A 20751-nucleotide genomic window follows, 5' to 3' on the forward strand; every position below is an offset into this window, starting at 1 on the left:
GTGGAGAAGAAGGAGAGGTAGATATAGAAGAGGTAGTAGTAGTGAGAGGAGAAGGAGAGACAGATGATGTTGAAGCAGTAGACGATGACGAGGAGGAGTCTGCAGACCTGTGAGGCTTTCTATTGTGAATCTGGAGAAGGCTGGGATCTGAAGGAGCGAGAGGAGAAGGAGAAGGAGAAGAAGAGGTAGGAAGAGAGGTATTTGAACTGGCCGGACTCTCCGTCTTGGATGGCATAGGAGAAGAAAGACTTGAAGAAGATATTGTAGAGGGGAGATTTCCTACCGATGGGTTCATGGAGTGAACACTCTGTACAGGTGGAGAGGAAAGAGAAGGCTGAAGAGAAGAAGATTTATTCCTGGGTGAAGAGACATTCTTACTATCTCCATTCGACCTTTCAGAAGAAATTAATACCTGACTTTTCATACATCGACCTCCTTGTACAACAAAAGAAGAAGAAGAAGCAGGGACAGAACCAAGAGATGAAGGGGGGACTCGGCTTATATTCGGAGAGGTCACGGCTGTGGATGACCCTGACGCCGATGATGAAGATGATGATGGAGGAAGAAGAGCATTTGAAGGTGAAGATGAAGGAGAGAGGAGGGAGGAGGAGGAAGAAGTTAAGAGAGCAGAAGAGAGAAGAGATTGGCGCAGATGTTTCGGAGAGAGGACAGGATGACTGTGTCTTATCCCTGTAGAGACAGACTGCTGGGGGAGAGAAGAAGACGGCAACGAAGAGGAAGAAGAACAAGAAGAAAGATTGCTTTCCTCTCTATTTACAGATAGTGGAGTCCCTGTAGAAGGAGGAGAGATAAGAAGAGATTGCTGGAATAAGGAATTATGAGCTTCACGACTTCCTTCTTTCTTTGTAGAAGAAGCGCTTCCCCCTTGACTACTACTACTAGTAGTAGTAGAGGCAGGCGTACTTATTCCTTCATTCTCATGTGTTGGATTCTTTCTTCGTATATCTGCATGCGAAGTTAGGAAAGAAGATCCCTCTTGCTTTGGAGAAGGAAGGGTAGATGATCTTGACACGGTAGGAGAGATCATTAGGCTCTTCTCGTTCGTCTTCTTATTAGTCATCTCTTTCTCGGGATGCCTGAGAGAAAGAGAGGAAGAAGGGATACTCGGAGAGGCTTGGGTTTGAAGAGAAGGAAAGAGACTTGCAGGGATAAGAGCAGCAGTAGGGTGAGGAGGAGGTTGAGAAGTCTCGATGGTCGACGGGGCAGAGGAAGCAAGCGAAGAAGAAGATAAAGAGGAGGAAGGTGAGAAAGGAGAAGAAGAAGAAGAGAAGGAACGGTTATGCAATCGCATCATTTGGCCTAGACCTTTCAAGAGTAGATGAGGTGAAATTGCATGAGGAGAAGGAGGAGAAGGAAGAAGAGAGGAAGCAGGGGGATTGACAAGATAAGAAAGAAGCTTCGGATTGGAGGCCGAGGAAAGAGGTATAGAATTCTCAGGTGTATGTACACCATATTGATGAAGCATTGAGGAGGTCGAAGAAGAAGAAGGAGAAGAACAAGAAGAAGAGGAGGAATAAGGGGGAAGAAGAAAAGAATGAGAGAGATGAAGAGAGCCCTTCGTTCGGTTCTTCTCCTCTTGAGGAGTATATCCTCTCTCTTCTCTATCTCGAGTAGAAAGCCTATCAGACCCCTCCATGCTGAAGAGAGAAGGAAAGTCAGGTTCTTCTCAAATCACTTAATAAGTACATCGAAGAAAGAAAGAAAGACATACACAAGATGGAGAAATCTGAACACGCAAAGATGTGACGATGAGTATTGTATCAGGAACACACGTGTCGACAAGATTCCTCTCAGATCCGAAAGAACGAGAGAGTCAAACAAGACATGGGAAGAAGAAAAGAATAGAGAAAATGAAGAGAATCTCCTGTACGTCTTTTTCTCTGTCTACAAAAGTTAGATTTCCTTGCAGGCGCTAAATCAGGTCTTCTCCCCGCCCTCTTATCCCTTGCTTCGTACCTCGGCGACGTGTGCTTCCTCGCCGGGGTGTACATACACCCGGGGACGATGTGATAGGTCGAGAGAGAGGAGCCGGCAAGAGAATTAGGCAAAGCCTTCTTAATGATAAAGAGAAAGAAAAAAGAATTCACGAGAAAAGAAAAGACACAAAGAGAAAAGAGATGTGTGTATGCTTAAGGTGTTCCGGAGAAAGTAAAGAGAGGAAGATAGATGGATGACGGGCTATTCTTCTCCTGACCTAGGAATCTATCAATTGTTTCTCTTGTTCACCCATCTTCTTCCTCTTCTTTCTTTCTTTCTTTTTTCATTAAGAGGAAGAAAAAGAGAAGAAGATGGAGATGGAGATCTCATGAAAAGAAAGCTGAATGAAGAAGAGAAGCAGCGTATGCGGAGAAGTGGAAGAAGAGACAGGGAAGATGCGTGAAGAAAGAAACGGTTGCTATTTTACCAAAGCGAAAAAGACTTGTTTCTCTTCTTTCTTTCTTTTTCTTTTCTTTCTTTCTTTCTTTGCTGCTTTCTCATTCTCTCTCCTTGGACCTTCTCTTCCTGTCTCTGCGTTTCTCCTTCACCGTATCTCTCTCTCTCTCTCCTTCTCCATTGCATGCACTGAAATCGATAGACAGATGAATAGGTCCTTATCGAGCGATAGTCACCACACGAGACGTAGAGAGATACCTCAGAATAGACGCGCAGAAAACAACAAGAGACCGGTCCAGTCATCCAACTGAAGACTTTTCGCTTCTTCTTCTTCTCTTTTGTCTATGCGATCTATAGAGGAAAAAGAGAGAGAAATGGAAGCACAAAAAGACACCCTAAGACAGCATTTTCTTCATTCTCCAACTTCAAGTGGAACGGAGAAAGAAATAGGAGACACTAGAGGGGTGAATAGCAGCGGCGATCGCGTTAGAAATGGAAGTAAAGTGTAGAGAGCTCCCACCTCTCCCTTTAGATCTTACTTAAACTTGCTAGAAAAGGCAGACAGGTTAAGGAGAGGTTCTCTTTTGATCGACGGAAGACCATCTTGATGACAGTGCTTGACGAAGGGCGAAGAAAAGAGACCAAGGAAAAAGAAGAAAGAGAAAAGGAAAGGCCGCAACAACAAGAGAGAAAGGTCAAAATACACCCGGGCAGCACTCGTGTTTGGAGTGTACATACATCTCCTGCTCATATCGACCTCCTCAACAGTCCAACAGTATAGATCGAGGTCTTTCGTGTCTACTTTTGTGTGAAAGCATAACCTCTTCAACCTCCTTCATAGATTCTTTCTTTTCTGCCCCTCTCTGCGCCAAGCTCAGGTTTCTTACATAAGCATCGTCTACGTGCATACATACATCCATACACAGGTCCATACGTACATATATATGGATGAATATTTGTATGGACTACATAGATACAAAGTCACTCCATACATACATGTCTTGCTACATACATGTCTACATAGCCACCTACGTGTCTACATACATAGGCTTCTCGTGACCATCTCGGAGCATCAGCTACTTGAGAGAAGGAGAAAAACGAAAAAGAAGGGAAAGTACTTTCAGATTTCCTTTCTATCTTCTCACTTTCGTCGAACTCATCAAACACCTTTCAGAAGAGATCAAAAACGGCGTCTTTCTCTTTCTTGGTTCGTAGAGCGCTGGACTATTCATTCATGCATAAAAGTCTAGCGCAGGAGCCCCTAGGCTCTCTCAACGTTTGCTTCTCTTGAGAAGCACGAAGAAAAGAGCTTTAAGCGGAGATGTCTGACTCATCTCTCTCTCTTTCTCTCTCTGTACACGGAAACGCTCGCTGATGAGTAGTACGCAGAAGAGTTCCTGAGGTCGACCTTTAGCATAGAAGGATCCTATGTATGTATATCTACCCGTGTACACGTAGGCAGACAAGGAGAGAGATAGAGTACAGATAGATAGATTAGCTAACGCAGACAGAGAGATAGACAGATTAAAGATAGATAGATCAGAGACAGATAGATTGAAGATAGATAGGTGGATAGATTGAAGATAGATAGATAGGTGGATAGATTGAAGATAGATTGAAGATAGATAGGTGGATAGATACAGTTAGAAAGGTCGTGAAAAGGAAGAAAAAACGACGCGGGTGTGTATGTATGAAGCGACGGCCTAAAGATGAGAGAGTACTGCAAGTCGACCAAGATATGAAGAAAACCTTTCTTTCTTTCTTCTCACTCTTTCCTTTCTTTCCTTCTTCAGATTAACCAATTCTATGTAGAACAAGAGGAAGAAGAAAAGAGATGTAGAAAGGAACATCTCTGAGAGAGAGAATACCTCAAGATGTTTTTTGCTAGAGAACCCCAAGTTTACTCTGACAATCCTTTCATTCATTCAAGAGATAGAAAGAGAAAAAGAAACAGAGAGAAGACGAAGAAGATCTCCTCTTCTTTTCTTTCTGTCGTCTATAAGAGGAGCAAATCTCTCTCTCTCTCTTTTCTCTCATCTTACTCAGAAAGGAGTCGCCTAGACGCACAGACCGATCTTTATCTAGCTCCAGCCAAGTATGAAGAAACCTCCATCTATCTCTCTACCTATTTCGCTCTATCTATCCATCTATCTTTAATCTATCTTTAATCTATCTTTAATCTATCTAAGTCGAGGAGTACCGCTTCTAGGAATCCCAGATCCTTGGCACTTTTCTGCAGTTTGTGCATGTCTTTTGTTTCAGTAGGTTAGCTAGCTCTCTTCTCTCCCTCCCACTCGACTTCCAGCCTTCCCTCATCTTCACGACACCGTGAGTATCTCCACAGCCTATTCCTCTAGTCATCATATACCAAGTGCTGAACATGCAGATAGGATACATACAATTCATAGCTAACACTGTAGAGTGACCAGGGTAGTACAACACCCGGGCTCTTCTTGCTATTTTCTCCCTCTTCTTCTTCTCCTTCTCCTCCTCCTCTCTCTCCCTTTTTATCTTCATTGAAGCGAAAACAATCTAGAGAGAGATGTTGAAGTGTCTGTACACCTCATAGACGAAGTTCACGATAGTACAGCAAATCAGCGAGTCAAGAAACTCAAGAAGAAGAACCCTGAAGAAACCTATTTCTCTTCTTCTTTCTTTCCTCTGTGCTCTCCTGCTGTAAGTCAAAGAGAAGAAAAGAAAAAGAGAAAGAAAGAGAAACAAAAGCTGTCTGTCGAGAAGAAGGAAAGAAGAAAGAAGGTAGGTAGAACTGAACGAAGGCGATCCATACGCGACGAAAAAGGATACCGGGGAAAAGAAAACGAAGAAAGAAGAAGAAGATAGGATCTTCTTCGATCTTACACAGAGAGAAAGAAGAAAAGCATCTCTCTCTCAGAGACAAAGAAGAGAATTCGAGCCATCTCGAGAAAGGAAAGAAAAGTAAGAAGGAGAGAAAAAGACGAAGAAGAAGAAGATGAAGAAGAAACAACCCAGAGGAAAAGAACGTTTCTCTTTTCTATTCCTCTCCTTCTTCTTCTCCTTCTCCTCTTCATCTCCTTCTTTCTGAATCTCTCTTTGTCTATGTCTGAATATAATTTCTCTTTATCTTCTTCGGAATCTTGTTCTCTTAATCAATCAATCAATCCATCGCTTAAGGTTCTTCACCCCCTTGACTCGGCCTGACGGAATGCCTTTACCTCCAAATGTCTTCTTTTTACTCTCTCTCATGTGATCGGTCTTCTTTCTCTTCAAAGACTGACTGATCTTCCTTAGCCCTGAAGAAAAGAGATCTCCTTCTGTAGTCTTCTTTCTATCTCTTTCTTCTTCTTCTTCTCCTTTCATTGCTTGTCTTCTTCTCAATTGATCGATCCAGCCTTCTTCCCATGAGCGGACCCTCTCTTTCTCCTTCTCTGAGTTAGAGAGATGAAGAGAAGCGGAATCTTCTTCTTCTTCTTTTTGTATCTTTTCTGGTGTCTCTTGGTCTCTCCTTAGTGGTCGAGGAGAGAAGGAAGAAGAAGGAAGAAAGCTGTGATGAGGTGAAGAGGGGCTATGATCAAAAGAATAAGAGAAAGAAGAAGAAGAGAAGTTTCTTCGTAGGTCTAATCTCCTAAGTGTACCTCCTCCTTGTTCTTCTATGAGATCTTGATATCTCTCCATTGCTGAGCTCTGTCTCTCACTTTCTTCTTTCATGCTTTTCTCCATCGTTGTAGATTCTCGAGAGATAAGAGAAGGAAGAGAAAGAGAAGAAGAGGGAGGAGAGATAAGATACATTTCATCTGCGACTCTTGAAGCAAAGATAGGATCATGAGTAGAGAGAACAAGAGCCCCTTGAAAGGCGTGGAGAGCATCGATTAAGCACGCAGAAGAATGTGCGTCTAAATGATTTGTCGGTTCATCTAAGAGAAGAATACGACAACCTAAAGAAGAAGAAGAAGAGATCGATGCTATTAGAGCCGCTAAAGCTACACGCGCTTTCTCACCTCCACTTAGGACATGTACAGGCTTCGCAACGTCTCGATCTTCTTTGAACCCGAGACGCCCAAGAATACCTCGTAAGCGACGATGTTCATCTTCTTCTTCTTTATCTTCTTCTTCTTCTTTATCTTCTTCTTCTTCTGTAGGTGTAGATGCTTGGAGGGGATGAGAAAGACGGAGAGGATGAGAGGATGAAGAAGAGAGAGAAGAGCAAGAAGAAGAAGAGAGATGGTGGGAAGGAAGACTTAGGTGTTTCACAGCATCTAAGACAGAGAGAGATAGAGGAAGAACGTCTGCATGATGCTGACCTAGATAACGGACTTGAGAATCTAGTCGCTTATTACAAAGACTTCTCTCTCCTCTCAGCAGATACACATTCGCTTCTTCTTCTTCTTCTCTTTCTTTTCTTTCATCTTGATCTTCTTCTTTTCTTCGGCCACGGTAGATGAGACAATTATCTTTCATTCTATTTCCCGTTCTCTTGCGTTTCTCATGATCTTTCTCGTCTTTTTCTTCTCGCTTTTTGCTTCGAAATCGCCCAGCAAGAAGCTTGAGAAGAGTTGACTTCCCTGAGCTATTTGGGCCCACAATTGCAATGCGAGACCGCGATCGCACAACTAAATCGATATCTCTCAACACAGGATAGTAATAGTAGTTGTAATTGGGTGAAGAAGAAGAAGAACAAGGCGCCATCTCTTTGACTCTCTCTCCCTTCTCCTCTGTCGTTTCTTCTCTCTCTCGACCAGACTTCTCTGGTCTCGATGAGATAATGAAAGGCTTTCTTCTCCATCCCTCTTCCTCTTCTTCTTCTATCTCTTCTGCATCTGTGGTGTTCTTCCTTTCTATTTTTCCATGAACTTCTTTCTCCTTCTCGTCAAGGGTTGTTTGATCGTTGTTACCTCTCTTTTCTTCTTCTTTCTTTCTTCCATCTGCACCGTTTTCTCCTCGATGAAAAGAGCGATCTTTCTCCAAGGCAGTGAATAAGGCCTTCCTATACCCAAGAGTGACTTTGGAGAGAGATATGAGCTCTTCATATTGAAGATCTTCTCTTCCTTGTCCTTCGTCTTCTTCTCCTCTTCTTCTCGATAGGGGTGACGGACTCTCACTCTTCTCTTTCTCTTTCTGCTGCCGTGCATGTTCTCTTCTTCTTTCTTCTTCTTCTCCTCCTCCTCCTCTCCCTTCTGTCGTGTTGTGTGAGCTATCAAAATTGAGAAAGATTCTTCCTCTATTCTTCATCCATTTCGACCAGAGAGGTTCTTTATCATTCTCTTCTTTTAACAGTTGTTCGAGTGTATGTACAGCTCGTTCATCAGCCTCATTCGTACTGCTTGGTCGTTTTCTTCCTTTCCCTTTTCCTCCCCCCATGCGAAGTCGATGAAGTCGGGATTTCTTGTCTTTCAACTCTCTGGAAAGATTTTCTTTCTTCTCTCTCCATTCACGACATCTCGCTTCTCTCCACCTTTCATAAGCGGAGAGGTCCCCTTCAAACTTCGAGCTTAACTTGCCTGATATACACTCTACTATATGTGTTGCAAAGAAGGAAGATCTTCTCTTTCTCTTCTTCATCTTCACCTCCTCCTTCTTGCTCTCCTCCTCTTCGCCGTCTTCTCCTCCTCCTCTTTCTAACTGTATATACCTTTCATCTTCCTCTTCTTCTTTCTCATTCTCTTCTTCTTCTTCGTTGTCTTTCCGTAGGAGGCGATAGTCATGAGAGGCAATGAGCTGAGGTTGGAGGAGAGAAGAGAGAATCTTCTTGAGTCTTTCTATAGCTAGCCAGTCACTATGGTTGGTCGGCTCATCAAGAAGAAGGATGTCTGGACGAGACAACAAGATCTTAGCTAGCTGAACACGCATGCGAACCCCTCCACTAAGGTCTCTCAATTTGTAATAGCGAAAGAAAGATGAAGAAGAAGAAAAGTCGAGAGAAGTGAGAATCTGATATAAAAACGAATCCACTTTCTTCGGATGTGCAAAGAGAGATCTTTCTTCATCTTGTAAAGATGAAAGTAGATCAAGAAGAGATGATAGACGATCAGATCTTCTCTTTCTCTCTTCTTCTGCTTCTTCTTTCTCTTCCTCTTGGAAGAGAATCCCCCCTTCCTCCTCATCTACAAGTTCATCGAGAGGCACCTTTCCTCTTCTCTTCTTCCTTCTATAAGATAACTGTCTATCATACACGTTAAGAGACCTCCCCTCTACTTCTCCTTTCTTACTTCTTCTTCTTCCTCCTGCAGAAGGAGGTCCAAGAGTCTCTCCTTCTCCTCCCCGTATGTTGTCTCCTTGTAAGAGCGGATCTTTAGCGAGAAGATCTATGTGGGAAGTGACCTCTTCAATAGCTCTCTGCAATTTCCTCCGTTGAAGCTCCGTCTCGAGTAAAATTTCTTCTTCTATTGTTCTCTCAGCTGTACACGCATCGAGCACCTCTAGGCCTTCTTGTCTCAGTAGGCCGACTCTCAAGCCAGGAAAAGAGAAAGTTATATCTCCAGAAACCTCCAGATCTTCTTCATCTTGATCTTCTTCTCTCGTTTGATCTTCCTTAGACTCCACCCTCATACAGGAAGAAAGACAAGAAGAAGAGATACTCTTCTTTCTCTCGTTGTCGAGATGCTCCTTCTCTTTCCCCGTGGTATGTCTGTGCTTCGAAGAAAGGAGAAGAAGATCGTCGGTGCTACGGCATAGTAGAGAAGAATTGAAGAGAAGAGCCTCTTGAGCTTCGTCGGCTTTTCGCTTGATAAGCCGAAGAAGAGAAGTCTTCCCAGAGCCATTGGGCCCGATAAGAAGAAGACGCTCCCCTCCTTTGATAGTAAGATCAATGTTCTTTAAGATCTCTCTACCCCTGATAGACATCGAGACATCTGATAGCTCGATCCATGTCTTATCGCTAGCTCTCTTGCTTAGGCCTACTCTTCGAGATAGAAGAGAAACGCCGGAAAGAGAAGGAAGAGAAGAAGAGAGAGATGAAGAGGAAAGAAGAAAAGAAGAAGAGGAAGAAGAAAAGAAGGAATGAAAGGGAGGAGAAAAAGAGGATGAGGTAAAACGAAATGTGGGAAGAGGGTGAAGAGCATCGAAAGAAGAAGAAAATCTTCTTCTTCTTCTACCGGCTCTCATATCAGGATGAAAGATCGAGCCACCTGAGAGAGAAGGGGAAAGAGAACGAAGAAGAGAGGAAGAAAGAAAGTTTGGAGGAGAGAAAAAGAGGAAAGAGAAAGACCGCTTTGAAACAACTGAAGAAGGCAGAGAAGGAGACGAATGAAGATAAGATGAAATACGTGAGAGAGAATGAGAATGCCTGATAGAAGATCTAACTGTATTTTCTAAAGTCAGAAAAGAACGTAAAGAGGCCTTTACTGGAGATAGGAATCTCTTGGTGTCCGTTTCTCTCGAAAAGGATGAAAAAGAAGAAAAAGAGAAGTTGAAGCGAGGGAGTGATCGAGGAAAGATAGAAGGATCAGAGAGACTGAAACGAGGTCTGTTGGTGTTTCTCGAGAGGTGTACAGACACCTGAGGGGGACTGTGGAGACGACGGCCATTGTGAAGAAAAGGAGAAGTAGAGAGACTTCTAAAGGACGAAAGACAAGAGAGAAATCTCTGAAAAGAAGAGAAAGAAGAAGGTTGAAAAGAAGGAAAAGTATTCTGCTGAAGAGCTAGCGAATAAGAAGGAAGAGTCACACAAGAAGAAGCGACAAAAGAAGAAGAAGAGGCGAGAGGAAAGAGGAAAGAGAACAGAAAAAGAAAGAGAAGAGAAGGATGATAGCGGCGAGAAGAAGATGCGAAACACGAGAGAACTCTCCTTCTCTTGTTTGAAAGACATAAAGAAAAGACGATAGAGGGAAGGTCAAAGAAGGAGTTGAAAGAAATAGAGATGTCTGAATTGGAAGAGATGAAGAATGTCTGTAGAAGAAAGATCAGACAAGAAGAAGAAGAGAAGAAAGAAGAAGAAGGACAGGAGACAAGAGAGAAGAAGAGAGGAGAGGAAGAATGAGAAGGCAAGGAGAAGAAGAAGAAGAAATGAATGAAGAAAGAACAAGAAAGAAGACAGAGGAAACACTCCACCCCCATGTGAAAGGAGAGAAGAGAAAGAAGGAGAGAGAGAAGACTGAAGAAGAGGAGAGAAGAAGAAAGATTAGAGAAGGAAAGAGAGAAGGAGGAGAGAGGGAGAAGGGAAAGAGAGACTAGAGGAACCACTTCGTGAAAAGAGAGAGAGAGAGAAATATCTCCTTCTTCTTCCTTTTCTTGAGTCTTCTTATCTCCCTTCTTTCAATAAGAAAGACAGAAAGTGAAAAGTAAAGATCCCCATCGTCGTAGGAGAAAGAAGAAGAGAAGGAGAAAGAACTCCCTGCAAATGCTTAGAGAGAATTCTATGATAAAGCGAAGTATCCGCCTCCTACAAGAAATGAAGAAGAAAAAGAAGCAACAGAGATACCTCTCTCCCTCTCTCTGTCCTTCTTTCTCTCTCTCTCAAGATCTCAACTCATCTATAGGAAGATCTCTCTCTCTCTCTTTCCCTTCGTCTTTCTTCCTCTCTCTCTCTCTTTTCTCTTCCTTTTCTCTTTGCCTGTCTCTTCATTCTTGTTAGAAAAGGAGGAAGAAAAGAGTGAAGGAAGCGAAAGTGGAAGAAGAAGAAAAGATTTCTCTCTCGTGCTTTCGGGGAGATGTGGAGAGCTCCCTACCGACCACTTCAGGAGGAACGAAAGAAGCAGAAAGAGGAAGATTCTAAAAAGAAGGAGAAGAAGAGAAGGAGGTGAAAAAGAGAGAGCTATTCTTATCGATAGAGAGAAGTGAAAGATCAATAGAGAGAGAGAAATTTAAGGCCTAAGCTCTTCATGCACACTATACAAAAGAGATGAGGTGCTTATATGAAGGCTCTCTATATACGGCATCTTAACAGGGAGATTGAGAAAGAAGAAAGTAAGAAAGAAAGAAAAGAGACGGAGAAGAAGAAAGAAGATATGAGAAGAAGACTAGGAGAGAGCGGAGGAGGTCGAGACAGCGAGAGAGAGAAGAAGAAGAAGAGTGAGGACACACCCGAGACAAAGAAGAAGACAAGAAAAGTTCAGAAAGAGTGAGACCTTTTCTTTCTTCTTCTTTTCATTTTCTATCTCTCAGAACGAAGAAAAGAAAGAATGATCCCTTTCTGAAAGGAGGAAAGAGATATACCGGTCCATCGATATGATATAAGAAAGGAAGAAAGAAAGAAAGAAGAGAGACATCTCCAGCAACACAATGCGAGAGGGAAGAATGAAAAGAAGAAAAGAAAAGAGAACGCGAAGAAAAGAGAAAAGACAGCTTCTTGCTTTTCTTTTTCTTCTCCCTTTTCGATTCTTCTACACACACCTACATGCAGAGCGAGAAAAGTCACCGATAGAAGAAGAAGAAGACAGATGCACGGATAGCCGTTCTTTCTTTCTTTCTTTCCTTTCTTTCTTTCATTCGTTGCTTTGTGACGGAAATCTTTTCGCCAGGAAGCAGAACGATGTATCTGAAGAGGAAGAAGATAGTTCCCTTTCTCAAGAAGAGATAGAAGTTGGAAAAAGCAGCGGAAGGAGAAGAGAAGCAATTTTGTCGCTTGAGAAGGGGAAAGGAATGAATGAATGAAGGGAAGATAGACAGAGTAAGAGAGAAGAAAGAGAGAGATATGTTAAGAAAGCAAAAGAAAGGGCTAGAAGAAACCCATGAGATAAAGGAAGAGAAGAAGAGTCTTCTCTCTGTTTTGAGGGTGTTTCTCCACGTCTTGAATCGTCGATGTCCCGTCTCCCTTGTCTCGCCGTCTCTTTCTTTCCCCGGGGAGGGAGGGACATTCGATGGAAGAACGCGGCGCATGACGAATAAGAAGAAAGAGTAAAAAGACTGTTACTTTCCTTACCTTTCTTCGTTCAGAGGATAAGAGAATGAAGAAGAGAGGACCAAATCTCTTCTTTCTTTCCTTCATCTCTTCTTCTCAACTTCTTTGTCTTTTCTTCCATATTCTGCTGAGTTAGATGTATCTTTTCTTCTCTCTTTTCTCCTTTCTCTCTATCTCTCATTTCCTCTTCTCAGCCTTCTTCTTCATCCACTTTCTTTCTTTCTTTTTCTTTCTCTCTCATTCTTTCTGATGGCTCACTCCTCCATTTTATCGCTCTTTCACCAAGAAAGGAAAAGAACATAGACTTCTCTTGCTTAGTCTTTTTCTTTTGTCTAATCGAGTATCTTTCGATATCTCTTCTTTCCTTTCTTTCTTTCCTCCAGTCCCACTCCCTCTGACTCTTTTCTTTTCTTTCTCTTTCCTTTTCTTCTCCTCTGTCTTCTTCTCCTCTGTCGTCTTCTTTCTCTTCGATCGTGAACAGGAAGCAGGAGAAGTAGAAGAAGACGTGCATTATTCATTTGCTCCTTTTCACCTCTCCTACACTCCATCCGAGAGTCCCTCTTGTATCTTTCCGACAGATACACACTCACTAGATCACCTTTTCCTTTTCTCTCCTTCGTTTTCTTTACTTGGCTTTTTCTTTCTTTGTCTGTAGACCTCTCTGTAAACATGTCCTCTGTTAACTCTTCTCTTTTCTCTTGTTCTTCATCCCCGCCTTGTCTTATCGCGGAGACTGATGGAAAAGAAGAAGAAGACGAAAAGGATGACGAGGTCTTTAGACTCTTCTCGGCTTTTAAAGAGAACCTCGAAAGAAGTCCATCACAACAGAAAGATCAGCAGCCTTCGCACATGGCTATGATCCCTTGTGTCTCTGCGTATGTCTTATGGATCTTCTTGAGGTGTATGTACACCCCAAGAAGAAGAGACGTCGATCATCATGGTGAGACACATGGTCGTGATCGAAGTCTAACTCATCCGTCGGACGGAGGAGAAGAAGATTTTTCTTCTCTTCTTTCCTTGGATAGTGACAATCCAATGCAGTATAACACAACTCCTCCTTCTTCTCTCGCCCTTGCTTCTTCTTCTTCTTCAGTTTCTCTATCTTCTCGTCGCCATCTTCGTTACTTTCTTGATCTTGCCGCTGCTTTTGCCTACTCCAACGGACTTCTCATGTTTGATCGGCACCCCTTGTCTTCTTCTTCTCCTTCTCTTTTCATAAAGAAGAGGAAGAAGATCGTATCGGAGGAGTCAGAAGAAGGAGAGAGAAGGAAGCTAAGAAGAGATGTAATACGATATGAGGACGTGTCACTGCCCTTACCATATATGCCTCAGGCAGCTCCATTTACTCTCTTTCCCTCTCCTTTCCCTCGTCATCTCTTCTGTCGAGCTAAGCGGTTAGCTGTCCCTTTTAACCGTTTAGTCGACCGACTAACGTGTCAGCCCAAGTTACTTCTCTTTCTGCTTCGAGATGTTCTTGAGGTGGATCCATTCACACGACGCCTTGCTGATATATGTCGTCGGGTGTATATACAGCCGATGGAGCCTTCCTCAGAAAGGAGAAGAATCGTAAGAACACAACACGAACTGAAAGAAAGAAAGGATGATCGTCACGGTCTCTCTCTCTCTTCCAAGAGAACAGGAGAACTCCAAGGAGGAGGAGAAGAAAAGGATGAGACATCGATGTTCTTCTTTTCTTCTTCTTTTCGCCGTCCTCCTCGTAATATACAAGAGGATCTCCGTATTCACATCACCCGAAGCGACTATATGCTGGATGTGTCTCTCACACCGAAAGAAAGTATACGTCCAGAGCAAGAGAAAGAAGGAGAAAAGCAGGAGAAGGAGCAGATAGTTCGATTTGATCTGAAACAGGTAGAGATCAATACGATAGCTGCGTCATTTGCTGGGCTATCAGGTAAAGTAACAAAGCTTCATAGAATTCTTCTTCGATCTCTCTTAACCTTAGGCTCTCGTCATTCAGACGGGAGGACCTCTCTCTCTTCTTTCTCTGACACGCTCTATTCATTACAAGGGTTGCATGAAACAGCTATCAAAAAAGAAGAGACCGTGATAGATGAGATCGCTCCCGTAAATAAGCCGATCAAACTGCTCGCAGAAGGACTGGCTTTAGGGCATGCAATGTATAGAAGAAGATATGCTAACGACGGTCTCACAGATAGAGAAGAGAGGAAGAAGAAGAACAACGGAAGAGAAGAAGCAGAAGAAGAAGAGAGAAAAGAGAAAGAAAGAGAAGAAGAAAAGGAGAGAAGAAAAAGAAGAAGGGGAGGGGCGTGTGATTCTTCGCGAGATTTCGTGGTGTTATTTGTATGCATGGAAGAGGAGAGAAACGAAGTCGATCAGCGTCTTCTTCAGATCGAGTTGACGAAGTCCTATGGTCTTCATGTCTACAGAGCGACGATTCCTACTCTTCTATCTATGTGGAAGACAGGCGAGCTAGCTATCTTAAGAGATGATGCCGATGAAACGCTTGTTAGACACGATGTCCTATATGACCCAGACAGAGCTATACCCCCTGGTCGTCTGGTCCTATGCCGCCCTGCCAAGACACCCGGCAACTCTTCGTTCTCATCATCTACACACACTTCTTCTTCTCTCTGCAGAGAAGAAGAAGAAGAGAAGAGGAACACGAAAGGAATGTATTGTAACAGTTCATATCAAGAGATCGAGAAAGAAGAGAAATGTACAAAGGTTTCTATCTCGAGCGGTACTTCATCTGATTCTTGCGGTATTGAGATTTATAGTGAGATTTCGATCATTTACTATAGGACATGCTATAGCCCCGATCAATATGTGAATGAAGAGGTATGGAGGTTAAGAGAAGTCTTTGAATCTAGCCATGCTATCAAAATTCCTTCCGTACCAGCTCAGCTAGCTGGCACGAAGAAGATTCAAGAAGTCTTCAGTGATGAGGGTCTTCCTTTACATCTTGTTCCTGTCGAGTACCTCTCTCCGATAAGAGAAGGGAGATACAAAGAAGAAGAAGAAAAGGAAAATGGGGAGCAGAAGGACGAGGAGAAGAACAAGATGACTTTACTGAGGGGAGGTCATGAGTTGAGTGAACAAAGAGAGCAGAAGAAGAAGAATAAGAAGGAGAGAAGTGCAAAAGGAGGAGAAGAGGAAAGAGAAGAAGAAGATAGTGGGAAAGGTCGTAGTGGAGTACTTAGGGTAGAGGAAGAAGATATGGAAAGTAGGGAGGAGGAGAAGAAGAAGAAGTTTGTATGGTTGCTTGACTATCTTCTCCATGGCCGAGAGAATGACAGGAGAAAAAGAACAGAAGAAGAACAAGAAATTCGGAGGGAAGTGCAGAGTGTCTTTCAGTTACAGGTTGATCCAAGTGAAGCGATCCATTCTTCTTCTTCTCCTTCTCCTTCTTCTTCTTCTCCTCCCTGTACTTCCATAGAAGATGAAGAAGATGAAGAGAAACAATATGAGAAGCGTCGACGGCGAAGAGCCAGGGAAGCTGTTGAAGGTGCCTTAAGAACCTCTTCTTCTTCATTGAGGGAATGTGAGGAGAGACGAGACATCTCTTCTTCATCGTCGCCTTATTTTTCTTCTTCGTCGTGGTTGTCGTGTCTCTCCCATGAAGGCTCTTATATCCTAAAGCCGCAGAGAGAAGGAGGAGGGAATAATATCTATGGTGAAGAAGCAGAGAATCTTCTCAAGACAGGAAGTCCAGAAATACTAAAGCAGTTTGTGCTCATGAAGAAAATGAACTCGCCACATGTCCCAGTGCTCTTTGTAAGAGCTGATCCTTCTGAAAGAACAGACGGAGAAGAAGAAGGAGAAGAAGGAGAAAGATTCCTCTCGAATGAAGAGAAAAAAGGAGAAAAAGAAGAGGAACAGGCGAAGCAGGAGAAGAAGAAGAAAGATCAGGGAGATTTGACTAGGGGAAGAGTGGAAGAAGAATCTCATTCAAGTACAAGAAGAAGAAGACGTTGTTTGAGGTGTACATACAGCCCAGGCATACAGGAGTTGGGTGTCTTTGGAGTGATGGTAGTAGAGGGGGTTATGGCGAAAGAAGGAGAGAAAGAGAGAAAGAAGAAGAGTAAGGAATCCGATGGTAATGAAGAGATGAAAAGAGAAGGAGCTAGTGAGCTCTCGGAAGAGATGAAACAGGAGATAAGCAGCAAGGAGAAGGAGAAGAAGAAAGAAAAGATCAAGAAAGGAGATGAAAAGGAAATTGAAGATCTGAGAGATAGAGGTTTAGACGAAGGTTGGGATGACGAAGATGATTCTTTGATAGGTAGTGACAACGGCTCAATCGAGATGATGAATCGATGTGCTGGATGGATGGTCCGTACCAAAGCTTCAGCTAGCCATGAGGGGGGGGTGGCAGCTGGTTTTGGGGCTCTCGATTCTCCTCTTCTTCTCGATGATCGTCTGTTTGAAACGTTTCTACGCGTAGCTAGTCATCGACGATGAAGAAGCAACGACCCTTTCTTCAGGGCTGATGCGTGGCAGAGAAAGAAAGGTAGAAAGAGATAGGAATCCCTTCAAGACCACCTAGCCGTCTTTCCTCCTTTCTCCTTGTCCTGTGTGTAGTTGGTAGCTCTTCTCAGATATGGAGGTCCTTCTTACTTCTTCCTTATTCTCGTTTCTGTCTTGCGAAAATTGTCTCTTTCATCCTTACAGCGTGATAGACCATCACGATACTTTGCAAACATATCTAGAGAAAAAGACACGTATCAATGGACTGAAGAGAGAGAGAGAGATATCCAGATAGATCGTAGATAGACATACATAGAATCAATGAAAGATATATAGATAGATACAGAAGATATGTAGATAGGTCTATGGATATATTCAAAGATAGACAGGTCGATATAAAGCGAGAGAGAGATAAGTATACAAATAGATAGAAACACATCTAGAAGCTGATTGACTCTATACAGAGGTACAAGCGAGGAGGGTGTACGTATTCATTCGTCTCATTTGTATATGTAATAGCCTGTGTAGATAGGTGTCAATCTATAGGGAAAGCTAAGAGTGATGCCGGGCGATAAACCACGCGGGAAAGATCTCATTCAATGAAGAGGGGTTGTTTGGCTCGCCTTGCTTTCTTTGGTGATTCAATAAAGTTTCCATGAACTACAGCCCTTGCTAGCCTGTCTCGAGTGTATATACACCATACTCCTAGCTAGTTAGCTAGCTGCATTCTTCCCTCAGAGACAATCTGGCCTCCTTCCTTGGTCTTTTGTCGTGCATGCTTCTTCTTCATAAAACGAGAAGAAACAGAAGAAGAAGAAACAGAGAGAGAACAACATTCTCTTTCTTCTTGTTCTTCTTCTCTTTCTTTTTCTTTCTTTCTCTTTGCCATTTTCCTCAGAGTAACGGCGGGGATGATGCTTTTACTCTTTCATAGTTGTGGAAGCGCAGTGGAATCGTCGTGGCGGTGTGTCTCTTTATTTTCTTTCTCTTCTTCACCTCCCTTGACTAATGGCTGACGTGTGTATGTCTGAGAGCGTGTCTACTCGACCTTGAGCCTTTCTACGAGGACTCTCAAGCTTCACTCAGAGGGAACTCACCCATCTGTCTATCTACCCATAGATATATCTATATATATGATGCAAGTATCTTTCTATCTGTCTTTAATCTATCTATCTATCTTTGCTCTTTCTTTAATCTGTCTATCTATCTTTGCTCTATCTCTTTGTATTGTTTCTCTGGTCCATGTATTCTCCTCTCTCACAAGCATTTAGTCATGCATACAGTTGTTTCCTTCGTCGACTCTCTCCCTCTCACCTTCTTTCTTTCAAAGACAAGGAAGAAAGAAGGAGACGCGAAGAAGAAGAAGGTGAAGATACTATATATATGAGTATCTATATACGTATAGTGTGAAGAAGAAGAAGAAGAACATGATCCAGCTACTGTCTATCAATATCCATACACATCTAGAGTCTGTAGAATTGATAAGGGGGAAGAAAGAGGTGTGTAGAACGTATCTCTTCTTCTTCTTTTTAACTCATTCGATCTTTCTTTTCTATTATTCTTAAGAAAGACAGACCCAACTCCTCTGACTCTTTCTCCTTCTTGCTAACTGTGAAAGATTCAGCGAGATGTTCTCCAGGAGGAGGAGCTCTTGGGCTCGCGACTTCAGTCTGTTTCTCTCCTTCCCCTCATATGAGCGCTTTCTGACACGAAAGAGAGCTCCCTGGACTTCTCATCTTTTCTTTCGAGATGCCGTCTCCTGACCAAAGGCGTGGTTTAGTGGGAAGTGGATTTCTTCATTTCTCAAGACAACCCACCTAGGTCGATAGCCAGGCGACCTGTTAGGATGTGCTCTATTCACATGTTTCCACCCCTCAGTTCAAGGTCTATTTCTGGCCATAAGAGGTCAGAAAAAAGAAAGAAGAAGAGGAACAGGGATGCCTACTTCACTCCCTCTATCTCTCTTGCTTGTCCCTGTAAAGACTTGGGGGGCTGCTGGATACGTGAGAGAACGCAAGAAGATAAGAATAGAAGAGAGATAAGAGAAGTGGATGTATGTACACCGTAGAGAGTGAAAGAAGAGAAGAATCACGGGGTGAAGAGTGTGAGAGATCTGATAGAGATGAGCTCGTTATGATGTCTCTCGTACATGAAAGAGTTGCTCTCTCTTCACTCTCTCATTCTCGAACTCTTTTTTCTCCTCGAGACGGACGAAGAGATCGCGAGAGATGTTAAGAGAAGAAAAGATGGATGTGGAAAGAAAGGTCCAAGATTATTGAATCTGCGATTTCTATCTGTATTGGAGGCATCAAATAGAAGAATAAGAAGAGAACTCAGCCGATCTACCTTACACAACACCAATACAGTGGCATTGCGTGCATGCATATATACATGTACATATACCTTGTATATGCTTGTACGTACATATGTCGATACACATATATAGATGTGTGGATTTCTGATGAATATAGAGAGAGAGATTCTCCGTCTATCGTTCTTTTCTTTTTAGTAATCAAGGTTAAACTAAGCCTTTTTCCTTCTTTCTGTCTGTCTTTGTCTCTCTCTTAATTGATGCCTGGTGACTCTTCGTGTGGCTTTTCTTCTATCTTTCATCCATCTTCCTTATTTCGAGCATCGAAGTCTATCATCTGACCTTATTACGTCACGATCTAGCGTCTACCGACCGACGCTTCGGCCTGGAATGAGAGTTGAAGTAACACAGAAAGGGGCGCGGAGGTACCGCCGAAAAAAGAGGCCATTCAAAGGCTGGGGATCTCACCTGATAGCCATGGCGAGCTGTAGGTCCGTAAATCTAGTTTCACTTGACTATTTAATTAGTGGCCCTGGACGTCAGGGGGCAACTGCTCGGAGGTGACGGATCTGAGGCGTCGGCGACTTCGACCCGCGCGACCTGCCCGGAAAGCTCAACGAGGGGCGCGTCTCAGACGGGAAGAATCAACCGGTCAATAAGCTGGAGTTTGGCCACAGATCAAGGAGTCATTATTCATCTTACAGGCCGATTCCACACGCCCGACCCTGCCACTTGCACTGGTACGGGTCTAACCATCCGGCGCGCGCGGCTGGGGCGAGGGGATCGTCCCAGGTGTCAAATGCGCAGCAAAGTCAATCCACCCCCCCACCCCCCGTTTTAGACACTCTCACGCACCGACACACACCGAGTTCATTCACAAAACTCGACGTGATTAGCCACGAATTCCCCTGTTCTCTTGAGTACCTTTCCAAACCCTCCTCTTCTCTTTTCACTCAGCCTTTCTGCTCTTTGCTTTCAGCTTTTTTCTACTCTTTCTCCTCCCTTCGTCCGCTTTTCCTCCTCGTCGTCGTCCTCCGACTTTGACTAGCCAGTTCCACCCTTTTGATGGCGGTCGGATCGTGCTGCGCACCTAGGGTAAGTTCACTTCTGTAAGTAGATGTAACTTAGCTGTAGTCACTTTACCCTTTATTTCTCGGGGGGACTGAGGAGAGAGGATTTGCAATTTATTCGTGACGAAAAATGACCCTACCCACGACTGATAGATAGAGACACTTTACTCGTAAGACTACATAGTCAGTAGAGGACTCTATCGTCATCTCTCAGTGTCACACGGCTTATCCGAGGGCTCCTCCGTATATGTTACCTTCCTAAACTCTGCTTTACATGATACTAAACCTGGCTAATAGGCTACCCCTATAGTACAGTTACTAATCTGCATGCGTTAGCGTTGAGAACGCCGACACCTCGTAGAGGTCTGAATGAATAGGAAAGAAAGACGCCGTACATACACCCCGCTAGCTACAAATGCTGATGAGTTACGACCACGTGACGGGCGATGAGAAAAGAAGAAAAGAAAGAGAGAAAGAGAGCAAGGAGTGTCTCTGTGTAGCTCTTTCTCTGAACCTACAGAGACACTTCTTGAACCTCCTCTCCATCAGCTCATGTCTCTAAATGCAGCGATTGTCTACACTCCGATGGTAACGATGCTTGACTAGCCGCTCTTGAATCGATTCAGAAACAAGCCGAAGAGAAGAATTCCTTCGATTCTCACTATCTTTCTATCAATCTAAGAGATGAAGAGAGAGAGATGAAAAAAGAGAAGAGA

General features: G+C 43.3%; 4 protein-coding genes across 4 annotated transcripts; 1 reads left to right on the top strand and 3 right to left on the bottom strand.

The window, feature by feature from the left end:
• Nucleotides 1–5: 5 nt before the first annotated feature.
• CSUI_008572 (uncharacterized protein) lies at nucleotides 6–2725 on the bottom strand (the record flags this gene model as incomplete). Its single annotated transcript, XM_068068700.1, has 1 exon — nucleotides 6–2725. A coding segment is annotated over exon 1 (1650 nt), but the record flags the coding sequence as incomplete, so codon positions are not given.
• A 2096-nt stretch (nucleotides 2726–4821) lies between these two features.
• On the bottom strand, nucleotides 4822–11596 carry CSUI_008573 (abc atp-binding domain-containing protein). Its single transcript, XM_068068701.1, has one exon. The coding sequence runs from the start codon at nucleotides 10423–10425 to the stop codon at nucleotides 5527–5529; it is 4899 nt and encodes a 1632-aa protein (XP_067919325.1). The 5' UTR covers nucleotides 10426–11596; the 3' UTR covers nucleotides 4822–5526.
• Nucleotides 11597–11990: 394 nt separating this feature from the next.
• Nucleotides 11991–19352, top strand: CSUI_008574 (eukaryotic glutathione atp binding domain-containing protein). The gene is made up of 2 exons (XM_068068702.1): nucleotides 11991–16697; nucleotides 17553–19352. Exon 1 carries the CDS (start codon nucleotides 12878–12880, stop codon nucleotides 16646–16648), a length of 3771 nt encoding a protein of 1256 aa, XP_067919326.1. The 5' UTR covers nucleotides 11991–12877; the 3' UTR covers nucleotides 16649–16697; nucleotides 17553–19352.
• Nucleotides 18589–20746, bottom strand: CSUI_008575 (uncharacterized protein). The gene is made up of 2 exons (XM_068068703.1): nucleotides 19434–20746; nucleotides 18589–18649 (listed from the first exon to the last, which is right to left on the bottom strand). Exon 1 carries the CDS (start codon nucleotides 20579–20581, stop codon nucleotides 20462–20464), a length of 120 nt encoding a protein of 39 aa, XP_067919327.1. The 5' UTR covers nucleotides 20582–20746; the 3' UTR covers nucleotides 18589–18649; nucleotides 19434–20461.
• Nucleotides 20747–20751: the final 5 nt, after the last annotated feature.

Source organism: Cystoisospora suis (genome assembly GCF_002600585.1).
Source record: "Cystoisospora suis strain Wien I chromosome Unknown contig_4843, whole genome shotgun sequence".
NCBI classification, from domain to species: domain Eukaryota; phylum Apicomplexa; class Conoidasida; order Eucoccidiorida; family Sarcocystidae; genus Cystoisospora; species Cystoisospora suis.